Genomic DNA, 16,646 nt, shown 5'->3' with positions numbered 1-16,646 from the left:
GCTGTAATGAAGAAGGTAATGTGCCAGCGCCTCTATTTTTTGATATTTAAAGAGATTTGGCACATCAGCAAATACTTTCCCGCATTTTCACAGATGCACTGTAGAAAGTACCGACTGATTGCCAATTGCATCGCACACGCGGAACACAAAAGGCTGCAGGGAGTGAGGACTCAAACCAGTCCATCAGGGGCACTGCCTTCCCAACGATTAAAGCAACTACACAGGCTCTGCCTCAAGGCGGCATCAATCATCAAAGACGCTCTTCGGGCCATACACTCTTCTGCTACCATCAGGTAGGAGACACAGAAGCCTGAAGACCTGATGTCCCACCACCAGGTTCAGCAAGCGCTACTTTTCTACAACTGTCAGGTTATTGAAGCAACCCGCACAACCCTAACCCCACCTCAACACCAGAATATCTTTGCACTACTATGGACATACTTTTTTTCCCCTGGTTATTTTTTTCACTAATGTGTTTAGACCATAGACCAGCATTTCTCAACCGGGGTTCCCCGGAACGCTAGGGTTCTGCGAGATGTCTCTAGGGGTTCCGAGAGAAATAATGATAAATAGGCTAATCATATGTAAATGCATTTTTGACTAATTTTTGTGTTTAATTTCATATTCGTCATTATATTATACGCATAAGACATATTCTTGGAAAACCCCATTTATAGAAGTGAAATATTTTTATCTTTCATCTACCACATATAAGCCTTCTTTATTAATACATCAAGTGCCATCTCATGTTACCTTCAGGTGACTTTGTTTCATTTCTTCCATAAGGAATTCTGTTTATAGAAAGGATATAACCATCAGAAGTCATCACATCGTACTCCTCACTGGGATAACCATGGTAGGTGATAAGTTGATACTGGAACAGCAGATAACACAAGATAGTTGTTTAGGGTCTACGCAAAACAAAGCCCAAGTAAGTGATAGGTAAAAGCCCAGGTAAAGGAAAATACCACAGAAATATCCAGGCCCAATCAGAACCACTGAGAACCATCATACGCTCAGTGTTAAATAGAAATCTATTCAAAATAAATCAGGCTGCATCTGCGGAAATGTTGCCTGAACTGTACAAAATCATAAGAGGATGGTGGCGCAGCGGTAGAGTCGCTGCCTTACAGCACCAGCGATGCGGATTTGATCTTGACATTTATAACTATTAGACAGGCCCACGCTTACTTCAGTCAGAATTGGTTGCTTTCCACTGCTGGGAGATTTTGTGGTTCAAACATCACCCCTTCTGCTCTGAAACCCTCAGGCAACCTTCAACCCATTGAAACTTACCAAACAGTGAAAGTCCACGCCGAACATCGATCACCCATTCACACTAGCTCTGTGCTATCCCGCTTTCACATGCACTCATAGGGGCAATTTACAGAGGCCAATTAATCTACAAATCTGCACGTCTTTGGAATTTGGTAGGAAACTGGAGCGCCCGGAGGAAACCCAGGCTGTCACAGAGAGAACATTGGGTCTGGGTCGGAACGGGTCGGTTCCTTTTTTCCCCAGAGATGCTGCCTGACTCGCTGAGTCACTCCAGCATTTTGTGCCCATCTGAAGAAAAACTGTTGTTTGGTTCAGTTTAGAGGTGCAGCATGGAAAGGAGCCATTCGGCCCACTGAGTCCACACCGACCATCGATCACCCATAGACCAGTTCCGGGGGGGGGGGGGGGATTGCAACCTTCACGTTGTCCGCCCTGTTTCGACAAATGGAATCAACCCGGCGTGCACAATCAAATAAGATCAAATAGACCAAGTTGTCCGACAACCTTAGGCTGTGCACGCCATACGCAAGAAGAAGAAGACCAGTTCCAAGTTATCACAGTTTTGTATCTTACACATTAGGGGCAATTTACAGAAGCCAATTAACCTACAAACCTGTACACCCTTGGAGTGTAGAAGGAAACTGGAGCACACTGAGAAAACCCACGCGATCACAGGGAGAAGTTCAAACAGCACCGTATGGACAGCACCCATAGTCAGGATCGATCCTAGGTCTCTGGCTCTGTGAGGCAGCAACTCTACCAATGCGCCACCGTGGCGTCTAAAGTTGTGCGGTTCATATTTGGCTCAGCTGAGAGTAGAGCAACTATCTGTTCAGTCTTGGGCAGGAAATTCAATTAATCTCCTGACATTTCAATTGCACTAGCTTCTTTTTCCTGGGTAAAAACGTCCCCCAAATGACTCCAGCAATCGTGCAATGTGAACAATTAAGGTCAAAAGTGATAGGAGTAGAATTAGGCCATTCGTCCCATCAAGTCTACTCCGCCATTCAACCATGGTTGATCCATCTCTCCCTCCTAACCCCATTCTCCTGCCTTCTCCCCTCTGATACCCGTACTAATCAAGAAATTTGTAACTGCAATTCATTTGCATTGAGATTTTCTATCTCAATGGACTGTAAAGATGTACACGTCTGTAGGTTAATTGGCTTTGGTAAGTTTTCCTTAGTGTGTGTTGGATAGTGTTAATGTGCGGAGATCACTGGTCGGTGGGCCGAGGGGCTTGTTTCCACGCTGTATCTCTAAACTAAACTAAAAACACCAGTTCCCCTTTATTCATGGTACAGCCAGCTTCTTCTAGTCTTGTTTCCCCCAAATCGTTAAATTACACTTAAGATACATTGTTTCCTCAATTGGATTAGTGATTTCTTGGAACTTCAAATAAAGCCTCACATGTATCTGGAATAAGCTGTCCACACACATGTCTCATGTGGGCACTACCAGATCCCTGGAGAGTGGATCCCTTAGAGCAGATCCCTTAGAACAGAGATAAGGAAACACTTTTTCCTCACAGAGAGTGGTGAGTCTGTGGAATTCTCTGCCTCAAAGGGCGGTGGAGGCAGGTTCTCTGGATGCTTTCAAGAGAGAGCTAGATAGGGCTCTTAAAAATAGTGGAGTCAGGGGGTATGGGGAGAAGGCAGGAATGGGGTACTGATTGGGGATGATCATCCATGATCACATTGAATGGTGGTGCTGGCTCGAAGAGCCAAATGGCCTCCTCCTGCACCTATTGTCTATTGAGAGTGGATCCCAGCCTTTTGGTGTCACTGCAAATCCATCCATTCAGAAGCAGCACACTAGATATATATCTAGTAATAACTACACATATCATTTTCATATATATTATAATAATAAAATTGCAATAATCATTTGAACTCCCTTTCCCCTACTGACTCTGTCCTGGGCCTCCTCCATTGCATGAGGCTACACGCAAACTGGAAGAACATCACTTCATATTCCGTTTGGGTGGGTGTGCATCTCTCTCTATCTTTATACATGTGCAGAGAGAGAGGCGCAAGCACACATTGTAAACTACCCATGAGGTGCTGTTCCTCCAGTTTGCATGTGGTCTCACTCTGGCAATGGAGGGGTGTGTGTGCGTGTGCGTGTGTGTATCCACACACATGTGTGCGCGCGCGCGTGTGTATACACACACACACACACATATATATATATACTAGACCAAGTGCAGACACACACATATACATACACACACACACATATATTCTCCAGTGATGCTGCCTGACCTGCTAAGTTAGTCCAGCATATTATCTTTACCAAAAATGCATTGTCAAACTAAGCAATATTACTATCTCTAAAGAGAAACACAACTGTTTAACTTACAATATTCATGTAGGCTTCGGGATCCACGAATGAATCATTGCGAGAGCTGTTTCGCAGCGAGCAAACGTCTCCAAATTGCATTAAAAGCAGCAGCGTCAAAAGTAGATGGATCATCTTCTGTCTGGAGTCAACAAATGGATAATTAATGGTGAAAACACACGTAAGAATCACTTGCACCGAGATTTACGTGTTGAGTAGGAAACAAAAAAAGAGAACTGGGCTAAATGTTTGCATCATACAGGGGGGGGGGGGGGGGGGGGCTTCAGCCCACAGAGGATGTGCACACCAATCAGCAGTTATTACAAATTATCCAAGCAGAAATAAAAACATGTTACGAATGAACAGCTTTAGACAATCATTTTTTTTTAATGAAACTTTACTTTAGTTTTGATTGAGTTGAGTTGATTTGAGTTGCGTTCAGTGATACAGGCCCTTACAACAACCAAGTCCACATCAATCACCCGTACGTAGCGCCCGCCGGGGGCTCCAACAACAAGACCCGGAGCGTGGCCTTGCATCGCCCGGCGTGGCTTTAATGGCCGCGGGACAATTGCCATCGCCCGCCGGGGGCTTTGACTCTGACATCGGGAGGGGAATGGGGAGTGCAGGGGAGAGATAAGTTTTTTTGCCTTCCATCACAGCGAGGAGGAGATGCGCTGTGATGGATGTCTGTGTAAATTGTATTGTGTCTTGGGTCTTTATTTTCATGTGTGTATGACTGCAGAAACAACATTTCATTTGAGCCTCTATGAGGTTCAAGTGACAAATAAATTGTATTGTGTATTGTGTATTGTGTGTACACGCTAGTCCGATGTTATCCCAATAATTATGCAATAGCAATAAATAGCTAGAATCCCAGTCCTCAATATTAGCTCTATTCTATAAACAACATATTTAGCAGCAGCTTATATGGAACAAAGTTAAAACAGATTTTAAGTTGCCTCAGCTGCAATATGAATGGGCAAAATTATTTCCCTCAGGCATTTTTATGAGCAATTGGGCAAATATTTCAATTCTATTCAATGATACTTTATGGTCACATGCACCAAGGTACAGTGGTATACTTTGTTTTGTATACAACCCAGCGCAGTGGGTAGAGCTGTTGCCTCACCGCGCCAGAGACCCGGGTTCGATCCTTACTACGGGTGCTGTCTGTATGGATTTTGCACATTCTCCCCGTGAACTGCATGGGTTTTCTCCGAGATCTTCAGTTTCCTCCCACACTCCAAAGACGTACAGGTTTGTAGGTTCATTGGCTTGGTATCAACACAAAATTGTCACTAGTGTTTGTAGGATAGTGTGTGGTACACAAGAATCGCCACGTTTTGGTGCCGGCAAAGTTACAAAAGTTCACCGAAAAGCCCACCCAGCCGGTCGCTCTTCCCCCCTCCCCTCCCAGTCGCTGCTCCCGCAGCGGTTGTCCTTACTTTTTCCAAACTTTATTTAATATTTAAAACTTGAGACACTAAAATCCAATTTGCTGATTGAAGGATGTGAAGGTTCACTCTGGTCCAAGAGTGCAGAAAAACTCCACTGTTTCTATTGCTTCATCGTGGCTATAAAGAAAATGACTAAATAATGATTAATGCTGATTAATTGTCAGTGGAGCATGATAACATTGTACAGCAATCACATACAAAGTAAAAGTACTGCCACGTTGTGACATTACTAATATTTAAATATACATTTGCCCCACCTATTCTATGATAATCAGGAATTAGGGCAATAATCCTAAAGGTCTTCGCCATCAGAAAACATACAGTGTCTGCCGCTGTCAGTTCTTTGGGAGTTTAGAGATACAGAAGGGAAACAGGCCCTTCAGTCCACACCAACCATCGATCACCCGTTCACACACTGATTCTATGTTATCCCACTTACTCATCTATTCCCTACACACTGGGGGCTATTTACAGGTGCCAATTGAAGTACAAACCCGCACGCCTTTGGGATGTGGGAGGAAACCGGAGCATCCAGAGGAGACCCACGCAGTCACAGGGAGAACGTGCAAACTCCATGCAGACAGTACCTGAGTTTAGGATCAAACCCGGATACCCGGCACTGTGAGGCAGCATCTCTGACAGCTGTGCCGCCCTGATAGGCAATTAGTTTTACTTCATCTTTTCCCCAAGGCCCTTTTTTCCCCTTTGTTTACAGAAACAAAGAAAACAGGTGCCTGCTGATGCCTTTCATGCTTGAAACTGATTTACCACAGCCTTAAATATCCATGCCCACCACCGATTATCCAGCATCCTTGGTTCCAGAGCCTTCCTGGATTATCCGTTTTGCCGAACCAACAGAGGTCACGCCTTTGAGAAGAGTCCAACGGTACCGGAATGTTCTGCCTAGGCTGCCGAGGGGCTGGAATACCGGCCCGCAAAGTCCGTCTTCAAAGTCGGCTATGGGAACAGATCTGCCGGTTCCAGAGCTCCGACCGCAGGTGGAAAATTCGACCCACCGATCGGCCGCGGATGTCAGCTATGGGAACACATCCTCCCTGTGACCGCATGTATTTATTCCAGGTGCTTCAGTTTCCTCCCACATTCCAAAGATGTGTGGGTTTGTAGGTTATTTGGCCCTCTGTAAATTGCCCCTAGTGTGTGTAGGGATTGGATGAGAAAGCGAGATAACATGGAACTAGTGTTAATGGATGATTGATGGTCAGCGTGGATATGATGGGCCGAAGGGCCGTTTCCATGCTATATCTCTAAACTAAACTAAGCTAAACTAAACAACGTTAAACTAAAGCAAATTGCAGCATTTTATTTTAAACAGGTAAATGTTATACCATTGGATAAAATAAAATAGAATGCCTTTAATTCCAAATATTATTGAGGCAAACTTCCAACTAGAACTGGGTTCGACTCAAACTAAGTGGAAAAGTCCAAACTTTGTTTATCTGGAATATAGAGATAACACTGCAAACAGAACCTGCTAATGATATTCAACGAGTAAATCAGATAGCTGCAAAAGAAACAGCAAAACAAAAATTGGGGAATTCAAGAGTTGTTTAGTTTAGTTTAGAGAAAGTGTGTAAACAGGCCCTTCGGCCCACCGATTCCGCACCAACCAGTAATCCCCGCACACATTAACAATACCCTACACACACTAGGGACAATTTTACATTTATACCAAGCCAATGAACCTACAAACTGGTACTTCTTTGGAGTGTGGGAGGAAACCGAAGATCTCGGAGAAAACCCACGCAGGTCACGGGGAGAACATAGAAACTCCATATAGGAGTCAGAATCAAACCCGGTCTCAGGCATTGTAAGGTAGTAGCTCTACCACTACGCCACCATACCGCATATTAAAAACCATTTCTCTTTATGCAGAACTCTCATTAAACAAAACAGGTACATTTTCTCCCTCGATTTATACGAGTATGTAGCATGCAGAAGAACTTAATTGACAACTAACACTTATAAACCCTTCTCACCTGTATCCACCTATCACTTGCCAGGCTTTGTCCCGCGCCCACCTCCTGTCCGGCTTTTCCCCATTGCCACAATCAGTCTGAAGGCGGGTCCCGACCCGAAACGTTGCCTGTCCATGTTCTCCACAGACGCTGCCTGGCCTACTGAGTAAAGGGCCTGACCCACTTTCACGACCTAATTCACAACCTATTTCACTCGTGGACATTTTTCATCAGGCTAGAAAAACGCCCCGACCTACTTGATGCCACGACTACCTACGACTAGCATCACATCCTACCTACGACCTTATGACGACCATGCTGCGAGTATGTCAAGGGAAACTCGGCAGAGGTCGTGAAAGTGGGACAGGCCCTTTACTCCAGCATTTTTATTTTCAGATTGTTTTTTCTTGCTTTCAAGATTCAGTTTTACTCCTCTGCACTAACATCCTCTCACTTATTTTGAAGGTAGGTATAAAGTGCTGCAGTAACTCGGCGGGTCATGCAGCGCCTCTGGAAAAAAAAGGATGAGTAACATTTCAGGTGGGAGCCGCCTTCATACTTTGACCTGTCACCTTTTTCTCCAGAGATACTGCCTGATCCGCTGAGTTACTCCAGCACTTTGTCTACCTTTGGTATAAATCAGCATCTGCAGTTCCTTGTTTCTACTTTTTCACTTATTTCGTCTTGTGAAAACAAAGCATTCATGGCAGCTAATGCTGACACTTAGAGCAGCACATCTTTGGGATGAGTAGGGCACGTTCTTTTTTAAACATAGTGGAGGGTGATGTGCACCTGGACCACTTACTAATCATGAATCTGTCAATCTCCACCTTAAAACTACACAATGACGGCCTCCACAGCCGTCTGTGGCAATGAATTCCACAGATTCACCACCCTCTACACATGCACCATAGAAAGCATTTTAACATGATATGTGTAGTTATTACTAGCTTGGTTTGGGAACAGCTCCATCCAGGACCATAAGAAAATGCAGCGAAATGATGGACACAGCCCAGGCCATCACACCAACCAACCAACCTCCCTTCTATTGACTCCATTTATACCTCACGCTGCCTCAGCAAGGCTAGCAGCATAATCAAGGATGAGTCTCACCATGGTCGCACCCTGGCCACTCCCTCGTCTCCCCTCTCCCATCAGGCAACAGATCTAGAAGTGTGAAAACGCACACCACCAGATTCAGGGACTGTTTCTTCCCAGCTGTTATCAGGCAACTGAATCATCCCACCACAACCAGACAGCAGTGATGAACTACTATCGACCTCTGATGTCCCTCGGACTATCTTTGACCGGGCTTTGTTGGCTTTACGTTATTCCCTTATCATGTATCTATACGCTGTAAATGGATTGATTATAACCACGTATTGTCTTTCTGCTAACTGGTTAACACGCAACAAAAAGTGTTTCACTGTACCTCGGTACACGTGACAATAAACTAAACTGAAACTCTGACTAAAGAAATTTCTCCTCATCTCCTTTCTAAAGGTACGACCTTTTATGCTGAGGCTATGGCCTCTGGTCCTAGACTCTCCCACCAGTGGAAACATCCTCTCCGCATCTACTCTATCCAGGCCTCTCTTAGTGTTCTTAAGGTCATTAACCATACCACTGGAGAGAAACGCTAACTTGTTCAGATTAAATACAAAATCGTTAACTGGCGCCTATTCACAGAACCAGCAGCAACGTGTTTGGAACTGATAACAAGGTCATTGAGAGTGTTTACAGATCTCATGTCATGATATTCCTCAGTTAGGTGGCAACGCAATGATGTGGAGGATTAGTGTGGCGTGACAGAACTACATCAATGGGGTGGATCGCTTGACTGTCCCAATGGAAGCTGAGGCTGTGGGTAACCTGACTCGGATCACACAATGCAAGGTCACGGGTTTCTGACATTGCCCAACGCAACCATCACATCAAAGATAGACACAAAAAGCTGGAGTAACTCAGCGGGACAGGCAACATCTCTGGAGAAAAGGAATAGGTCACGTTTTGGGTCGAGGCACTTCTTCAGACTGAGAGTCGGGGGAAAGGGAAACAAGAGATAGACGGTGATGTAGAGAGATATAGAACAAATGAATGAAAGATATGCAAAAAAAAGTGACGATGATAAAGGAAACAGGTGATTGTTAGCTGTTTGTTAGGTGAGAACGAGTACAATGAGATTCAACAAGATGACTTTGAAGATGGTATGTCTTGGGTGGAGGATAGGATGGAGAGAGAAAGAGATTGCAAGGGTTATTTGAAATTAGAGAAATCAATACTCATACCACTCAGTTGTAAGCTGCCAAGCAAAATATGAGATACTGTCACTCCGATTTGTGTGTGGCCTCACTGACAATGGTGGAGGCCTAGGATAGAAAGGTCAGTATGGGAATGGGAAGGGTAATTAAAGTGTTTGGCAACCAGGAGATCAGGTAAGTCAGGTGAGGCAGAGGTTCACTTGCACCTCCTCCAACCTCATCAACTGTATCCACTGTTCCATGTGTTGACTCCTATAGATCGGCGAGACTAAGCGCAGGCTCGGCGATCATTTCGCTGAACACCTTCGCTCAGTCCGCCTAAACCGAACTGATCTACCGAGGTAGAGTGAAAAGCTTTTGTTGCGTGCTAACCAGTCAGCGGAGAGAATACACATGATTAAAATTGAGTCCTCCACAGTGTGCAGATACAAGGGAATAATGTTAAATAACATTTAGTGCAAGATAAAGTCCAGTAAAGTTCAGTCAAAGATACCAGCACAAAACACATATACAGTAAACCTTCATTTTAACAGACCTCAGCAACTCTATCTCTATGCTACCATAACGCCCATAGTTATAAGCTGCTTTTAACCATTAAAGATAAACTGGCAGAATCTTCAAGCAATGCTTGTGCTGCATAGAGAGGGGAGAATGTTTCAGGGGGTAGAAAGGAACAGCAGATGCTGGTTTATACTGACGATAGACACAAAACACTCGAGTAACTCAGCGAGTCATGCAGCATCTCTGGAGATAAGGAATATGTGACATTTTGGGTCGGAACCCTTCTTCAGATTGAAAAGTGGAGGTAGGGGTAAAATACCAGAACAAATCAGGCAACAAATGACCTCCACTTTTCAATCTGAAAATCCATGGAATTGGTGGAATCCATAATGGCCCATTGCTGTGATAGCAAAAGGGATATAAGGATGCGAACAGTGGAACTGGTAGGACACTAGGGTGGGGGAAGAGAAGGGTGGGGAGGGAAGGCAGAAGTTATATGAAATTAGAGAAAACAGCATTCAGACTGCTGGGTTGTAAGTACCAACAACTCAGTTGCTGAGTTGAGAGCAGAGAAGAGAGGGAAGATAGCAGCCCAAGTGAAATATGAGGTTTCAGAATGTCTGGCACTGCCAAATGGGGAGAGCTTCCCCCTCCCCTACCCCCACTCAGCATAAACAGCACCACAGTCACAGCTGTGGAGTCATTTAAGTTCCTTGGAACCATCATCTCCAGGGACCTTAAATGGGAGGCCATCATCGACTCCACAGTCAAAAAGGCCCAACAGAGGATGTACTTCCTGCGGCAGCAGAGAAAACACAATCTGCCACAGGCAATGATGGTCCAGCTTTATACTGCCATCATAGAGCCTGTGCTCACCTTCGCCATCATGGTCTGGTTTGGCTCAGCCACCCAGCATGACAACCGGAGTCTGCAGCGAATCGTCCGATCAGCCGAGAAGGGTGTTGGCTGCAACCTTCCCCCCGTTGACGAACTGTACACTGCAAGGGCCAGGAAGCGATCGTGCAAGATCATCTCTGACCCCTCTCACCATGGCCACAAACTATTTGAAGCACTTCCCTCTGGAAGGCGACTCCGGACTGTCAAAGCCGCCGCAGCCGGACATAGAAACAGCTTTAGACACAAAATGCTGGAATAACTCAGCGGGACAGGCAGCATCTCTGGAGAGAAGGAATGGGTGACGTTTTGTGTCAAGACCCTTCTTCAGACTGATGTCAGGGGTGGGGGCCGGGACAAAGATATAATACAGGCGGAGATAGTAAAACTGGTGGAAGAACTGGGAAAGGGAAGGGGAGGGAGAGAGAAAGCAAGGGCTATCTGAAGTTAGAGACGTCAATGTTCATAATGCTGGGGTGTAAACTACCCAAGCAAAATATGAGATGCTTTTCCTCCAATTTGCGCTGGGCCTCACTCTGACAATGGAGGAGGCCCAGGACAGAAAGGTCAGATTGGGAATGGGAGGGGAAGTTGCAGTGCTGAGCCAACAAGAGATCAGATAGGTTACGACGTATTGAGCGGAGGTGTTCAGCTAAACGATCGCCGAGCCTGTGCATGGTCTCGCCGATGTAGAGAAGTTGACACCTGGAACAGCGGATACAGTAGATGAGGTTGGAGGAGGTGCATGTGACCCTCTGCCTCACCTAGAAAGACTGTTTGGGTCCTTTGATGGAGCCGAGGGAGGAGGTGCAGGGACAAGTGTTGCATCTCCTGCTGTTGCAGGGGAAAGTACCCGGGGAGGGGGTGGTTTGGTGGGAAGGGACAAGTTGACCAGTGAGTTTCGGAGGGAAAGCAGAAAGGGGTAGAGATGGGAAGATGTGGTTAGTAGGGGGATCCCGTTGGAGGTGGCGAAAATGTTGGAGGATTATATGCTGTATGCGACGGGGGGACAAGGAGGACTCTGTCCTTGTTACGAATGGGGGGCGGTGGAGTAAGAGCGAAGCTACAGGATATCGAGGAGGTCCTAGTGAGAGCCTCATCTATAATGGAACAGGGGAACCCACGTTTCCTAAAGAATGAGGGCATATCCAATGCCCTGGTATGCAACACCTCATCCTGAGCGCAGATGCGGCGTAGACGGAGGAGTTGGGAGTAGGGGAGCAGGAAGCAGGGTGGAAAATCGGACTGATTAATAAATTTGCATATGACAGGAAAATTGGCATAGTTTAGTGTAGAGATACAGAATGCTGGAATAACTCAGCAGGTCAGTCTGAATTGTAACTGTCGACCCGAAACGTCACCTATCCATGTTCCTCAGAGATGCTGCCCGACCTGCTGAGTTACTCCAGCAACTAACTCTCAGTCCCTTTTGAGGAGCAGTCCCACTTTGCATGATGGACATGAGGGGAAGAAGGGCCTGTTAATTGCAGCAGTGCGAGTTCCAGCTTCTTAGAGTCATAGAGTGATACAGTGTGGAATCACTTCGGCCCAACTTACTCACACCGGCCAACAATGTCCCGGCTACACTAGTCTAATATGCCTGTGCTAGGCCCATATCCCTCCAACCCTGTCCTACCCATGTACCTGTCTAACTGTCTCTTAAACAATGGTATAGTCCCAACCTCAACTACCTCCTCTGGCAGCTTGTTCCATACACCCACCACCACCCTTTGTGTGAAAAGGTTACCCCTCAGATTTCTATTAAATCTTTCCCCCTTCACCTTGAACCTATATCCTCTGCTCCTCGATTCCCCTACTCTGGGCAAGAGACTGTGCTTCTCCCCGATCTATTCCTCGCATGATTTTGTACACCTCTATAAGATCACCCCTCATCCTCCTGTGCACCATGGAATAGAGACCCAGCCTACTCAACGGCTCCCTATAGCTCACACCCTCTAGTCCAGGCACTATCCTCGTAAATCTTTTCTGAACCCTTTCAAGCTTGACAATATCTTTCCTATAACATGGTGCCCAGAACTGAGCACAATATTCTAAATGCAGTCTCACTAATGTCTTATACAACTACAACATGAACTCCCAACTTACTATAATCAATTCTGATGAAGGCCAAAATGTCAAAAGCCTTTTTGAACACCTTATCTACCTGCAACTCGATCTTCAGGGAACCATGCACTTGTACTCTTAGGTCCCTCTGCTCTACAACACTACCCAGAGGCCTACCATTTACTGTGTAGGTCCTGCCCTTGTTTGACGTCTTAAATTGCAACACCTCAGACTTCTCTGTATTAAATTCCATCAACCATTCCTCCGCCCACCTGGCCAATCGATCCAGATCCTGCTGCAATTTTCACTATCTTCAAAACCACTCACTTTTGTATAATCAGCAAACTTGCTAATCTTGCCCTGAACGTTGTCATCCAAATCATTGATGTAGATGACAAACAGTAACGGGCCCAGCACCGAACCCTGTGGCACACCACTAGTCACAGGCCTCCAGTCCGAGGAGCAACCTTCCATCATCACCCTCTGCTTCCTTCAATGGAGCAATTTTGCTATCCATTCAGCTATCTCTCCTTGGATCCTATGCGATCTAACCTTCCAGAGCAGCCTACAATGTGGAACCTTGCCGAATCCATGTTACTGAAATCCATGTACACAACATTTACAGCTCTGCCCTCGTCGACCTTTTTGGTCACGTCTTCAAAAAAATCAATCACATTTGTGAGACACGACCTCCCACGTACAAAACCATACTGACTATCCCTAATCAGACCTTTCCCATCCAAATGCCTCACGTGTGGGGGCCTCTACATGCTGATTAAGAAAACTCTCCTGAACACCTTTGGGGAATTTCACCCCATTTAAACCCTTCACACTATGGTTTTCCCAGTCTATATTGGAAAAGTTCATATCCCCTTCTACAACAACCTTATTTGACCTGCAGCTGTCTGCAATCTCCTGGTATATTTATTCTTCTAATTCCCGTTGACTATTCAGGGGTCTGTGTAGACCCCCAAGAACGTGACAATCCCTTTCATGTTCCTCAACTCCACCCATAAAGCTTCACTGGACGAACCGGTTTTTCAACAACACACTCACATTGCTGAACTCGGAGTCCCGTCGCTAGATATCTTTGGTCTCTCCATCCACATTGTTAACCAGTACTCTTCTTACTCTAATGTATGCTTGTTCTGTATTATTTTTTTTTTTAATTCCTATCTTGCACTATGACCAGACGCTAAACTGCATTTCGTTGTACCTATACTTGTATCTGTGCAATGACAATAAAGTTGAATTGAATTGAATTGAATTGAATGTCACCTCTGATCTCTGCCGTGACATCCTCCTGAACCAACAATGGTTCCTTGACAGGTTCCTTTCAGAGTCCAAGCAGCCCACTCTGTTCTGGACTGTCTGGATGTAACTTTACAGTCCCTTTTGAGGGGCCGATGCACTTGGCACGATGGCCAGCATGGACATACTGGGCCGAAGGGTCTGTTTCCCCCCTTTAATTACGAGTTCCAGCGACTTGGGCCAGTTGACAGATTCCTCTCAGAGTCCAAGCAGCCACCCTGTTCGGCACTGACTCAGTGCAACTTTACTGTCCCTGACAGGTCGACTCGTAGGCGGCAACTCGTATTGTGTGGTGGTGGAGGAGTCAACTCTTACCGTGTGGAGGAGGCGGAGGCGGAGGCGGCGGCGGCGGGCGGTACCGGAGCGCGCGGCGGATCCTGGATCCTGCCGGCAGTTGGTGCTCGAGCGAGTGCGAGCCAACACGCGGAAGCGACAGCAGCAGGGGAGGGGGGTGGGGGTGGGGCGACGACGCGCGGCCCCGCGAGCGGCGCGCTCCCGCTTCGGCGATTGTCGCTGACGCGCGCTCCCGCTCGATCCTCCCCACTCAGCAACACGCCGGCGCCCCCGGGCCAATCAGCGCGCGCCGCCACCCCCCACCCCTTTGTCTACGTCACAGTGAGCTGCCGGGAGGGGGGTGGGGTTTGCTGGCGGGCCCGCGTGAACGCGCTTTGCACTGTGCACAGGGGGACATGCCTGTTCACCTGGGGCTGTACACCTCACATTGTAACGAGGGTATCGGTGTGGATTTCCACAAAACGCGCTTGGCACTATGCACAAGGGGACATTTATACCTGGGGCTGTACACCTGGGTCTGTTACATGCACCTTATATATAGTAGGGGCACACACTTATCGCTTGCGTCCAGTATAAATCCACACCAATCTCGTAGCTACATAGAAAAACAGAAAAATAGGTGCAGGAGGAGGCCACCCGGCCCTTCGAGCCAGCACCGCCATTCAATATGATCATGGCTGATCATCTATATTCAGTACCCGTTCCTGCATGCGACCTAACCTTCCAGAGCAGCCGACCATGTGGAACCTTGTCGAATGCCTTACTGAAATCCATGTACACAACATTTACAGCTTGCCCTCATTTACCTTTTTGGTCATGTCTTCAAAAAAATCAATAAGAATTGTGAGACATGACCTCCCACGTATAAAGCCATAATGACTATCCCGAATCAGACCATGCCCATCCAAATGCCTGTATAACCTGCTTCCCCCCCCCCCCCCCTCCCATATCCTTTGATTCCTTTAACCCTAAGAGCTAAATCTAACTCTTGAAAACATCCAGTGAATTGGCCTCGAATGCTTTCTGTGGCAGAGAATTCCAGATAGTCACAACTCTCTGGGTGAAAAAAATTTCCTCATCTCAGTCCTAAATGGCCGACCCCTTATTCTTAACCTGTGACGCCTGTTGGGATATTCCTGGCCTCAACTACCTCCTCTAGCAGCTTGTTGCATACACCCACCAGCCTTTGTGTGAAAAAGTTACTCCTCAGATTCCTATTAAATCTTTTCCCTTTCACTTTAAACCTATGTCCTCTGGACCTCGATTCACCTGCTCTGGGCAAGAGACTGTGCATCTACCCGATCTATTCCTCTCATGATCTTATACACCTCTATAAGATCACCCCTTATTCCCCTGCGCACCAAGGAATAGAGTCCCAGCCTACTCAACATCTCCCTATAGCTCAGACCCTCGAGCCCTGGCAACATCCTTGTAAATCTTCTCTGTACCCTTTCCAGCTTGACAACATCTTTCCTATAACATGGTGTCCAGAACTGAACACGATACTCTAAATGCGGCCTCACGAACGTCTTCTACAACTACGACACGACCTCCCAACTTCTATACTCAAGTTGGTGTGCATTTATACTGAACGTGCTTTGCACTGTGTACAGGGGGACCATGTCTGTACACCTGCAACTGTACACCTGGGTCTGTCTATGGGTCTATGGACACAAAAGGCTGGAGTAACTCAGCGTGGACACAAAAGGTTGGAGTAACTCAGCGGGATAGGCAGCATCTCTGGAGAGAAGGAATGAGTGACGTTTTGGGTTGAGACACTCTTTAGAAGGGTCTCGAACTGAAACATCACCCATTCCTTCTATCCAGAGATGTTGAACATCTTCGATGTAAACCAGCATCTGCAGTTCATTTCCTCCACAAAACCCAAAACTTAGATTGTTTCTCTTTCCACGTATGCTGTCTGACCTGCTGAGTTTTCCCATCTGTGTGGGGACAGTGCCTGAGGCCAGGATTGAACCCTGGTCTCCGGTGCTGTAATGCAGCAGCTCTACCCGCTGTGACACTGTGCCGCCCTGGTGTTGCATTTTTGGGAGGTTGAAAATAAGGAGAAAGTAAACAGTTAATGCTGGCACTTTCTGCAAGTCATAATCACCGAGGAAAAACTGAGACATCTGTCTCGTGATAATTATTTTGTAAGAATACGGCATCAGAAGAAATTATTTAGTCATGGGAGCCACGCAGGATCTTGTGATGGGAGAAGAAGCTGATTATTTCAAGCCCACAAAGCAATCTTTATGAACTACATT

The 16,646-nt window shown here is 46.4% G+C and overlaps 1 protein-coding gene across 4 annotated transcripts in view; it reads right to left on the bottom strand.

Annotated features, from left to right (window-relative positions):
• The window catches only part of LOC116981359 (putative lysosomal acid lipase/cholesteryl ester hydrolase), a 39,276-nt gene extending 24,684 nt beyond the window's left edge, over positions 1 to 14,592 (bottom strand). For all 4 annotated transcript variants that reach the window (XR_004414219.1, XR_004414217.1, XR_004414218.1 and 1 more), the window contains exons 1-3: positions 14,401 to 14,592; positions 3,640 to 3,760; positions 754 to 874 (exon numbers count right to left, since the gene is read on the bottom strand). Coding sequence is in view for 1 of the 4 variants with exons in the window: in XM_033034369.1 (XP_032890260.1) it covers positions 754 to 874; positions 3,640 to 3,753 (235 nt within the window). In the remaining 3 variants the exon portion in view is untranslated. The remainder of the gene's footprint in view (positions 1 to 753; positions 875 to 3,639; positions 3,761 to 14,400) is intronic.
• Positions 14,593 to 16,646: the final 2,054 nt, after the last annotated feature.

This window comes from Amblyraja radiata, chromosome 15 (assembly GCF_010909765.2).
Source record: "Amblyraja radiata isolate CabotCenter1 chromosome 15, sAmbRad1.1.pri, whole genome shotgun sequence".
NCBI classification, from domain to species: domain Eukaryota; kingdom Metazoa; phylum Chordata; class Chondrichthyes; order Rajiformes; family Rajidae; genus Amblyraja; species Amblyraja radiata.
The sequence above is the reverse complement of the archived record's forward strand: the minus strand, read 5'-3'. Positions and strand labels throughout refer to the sequence as shown.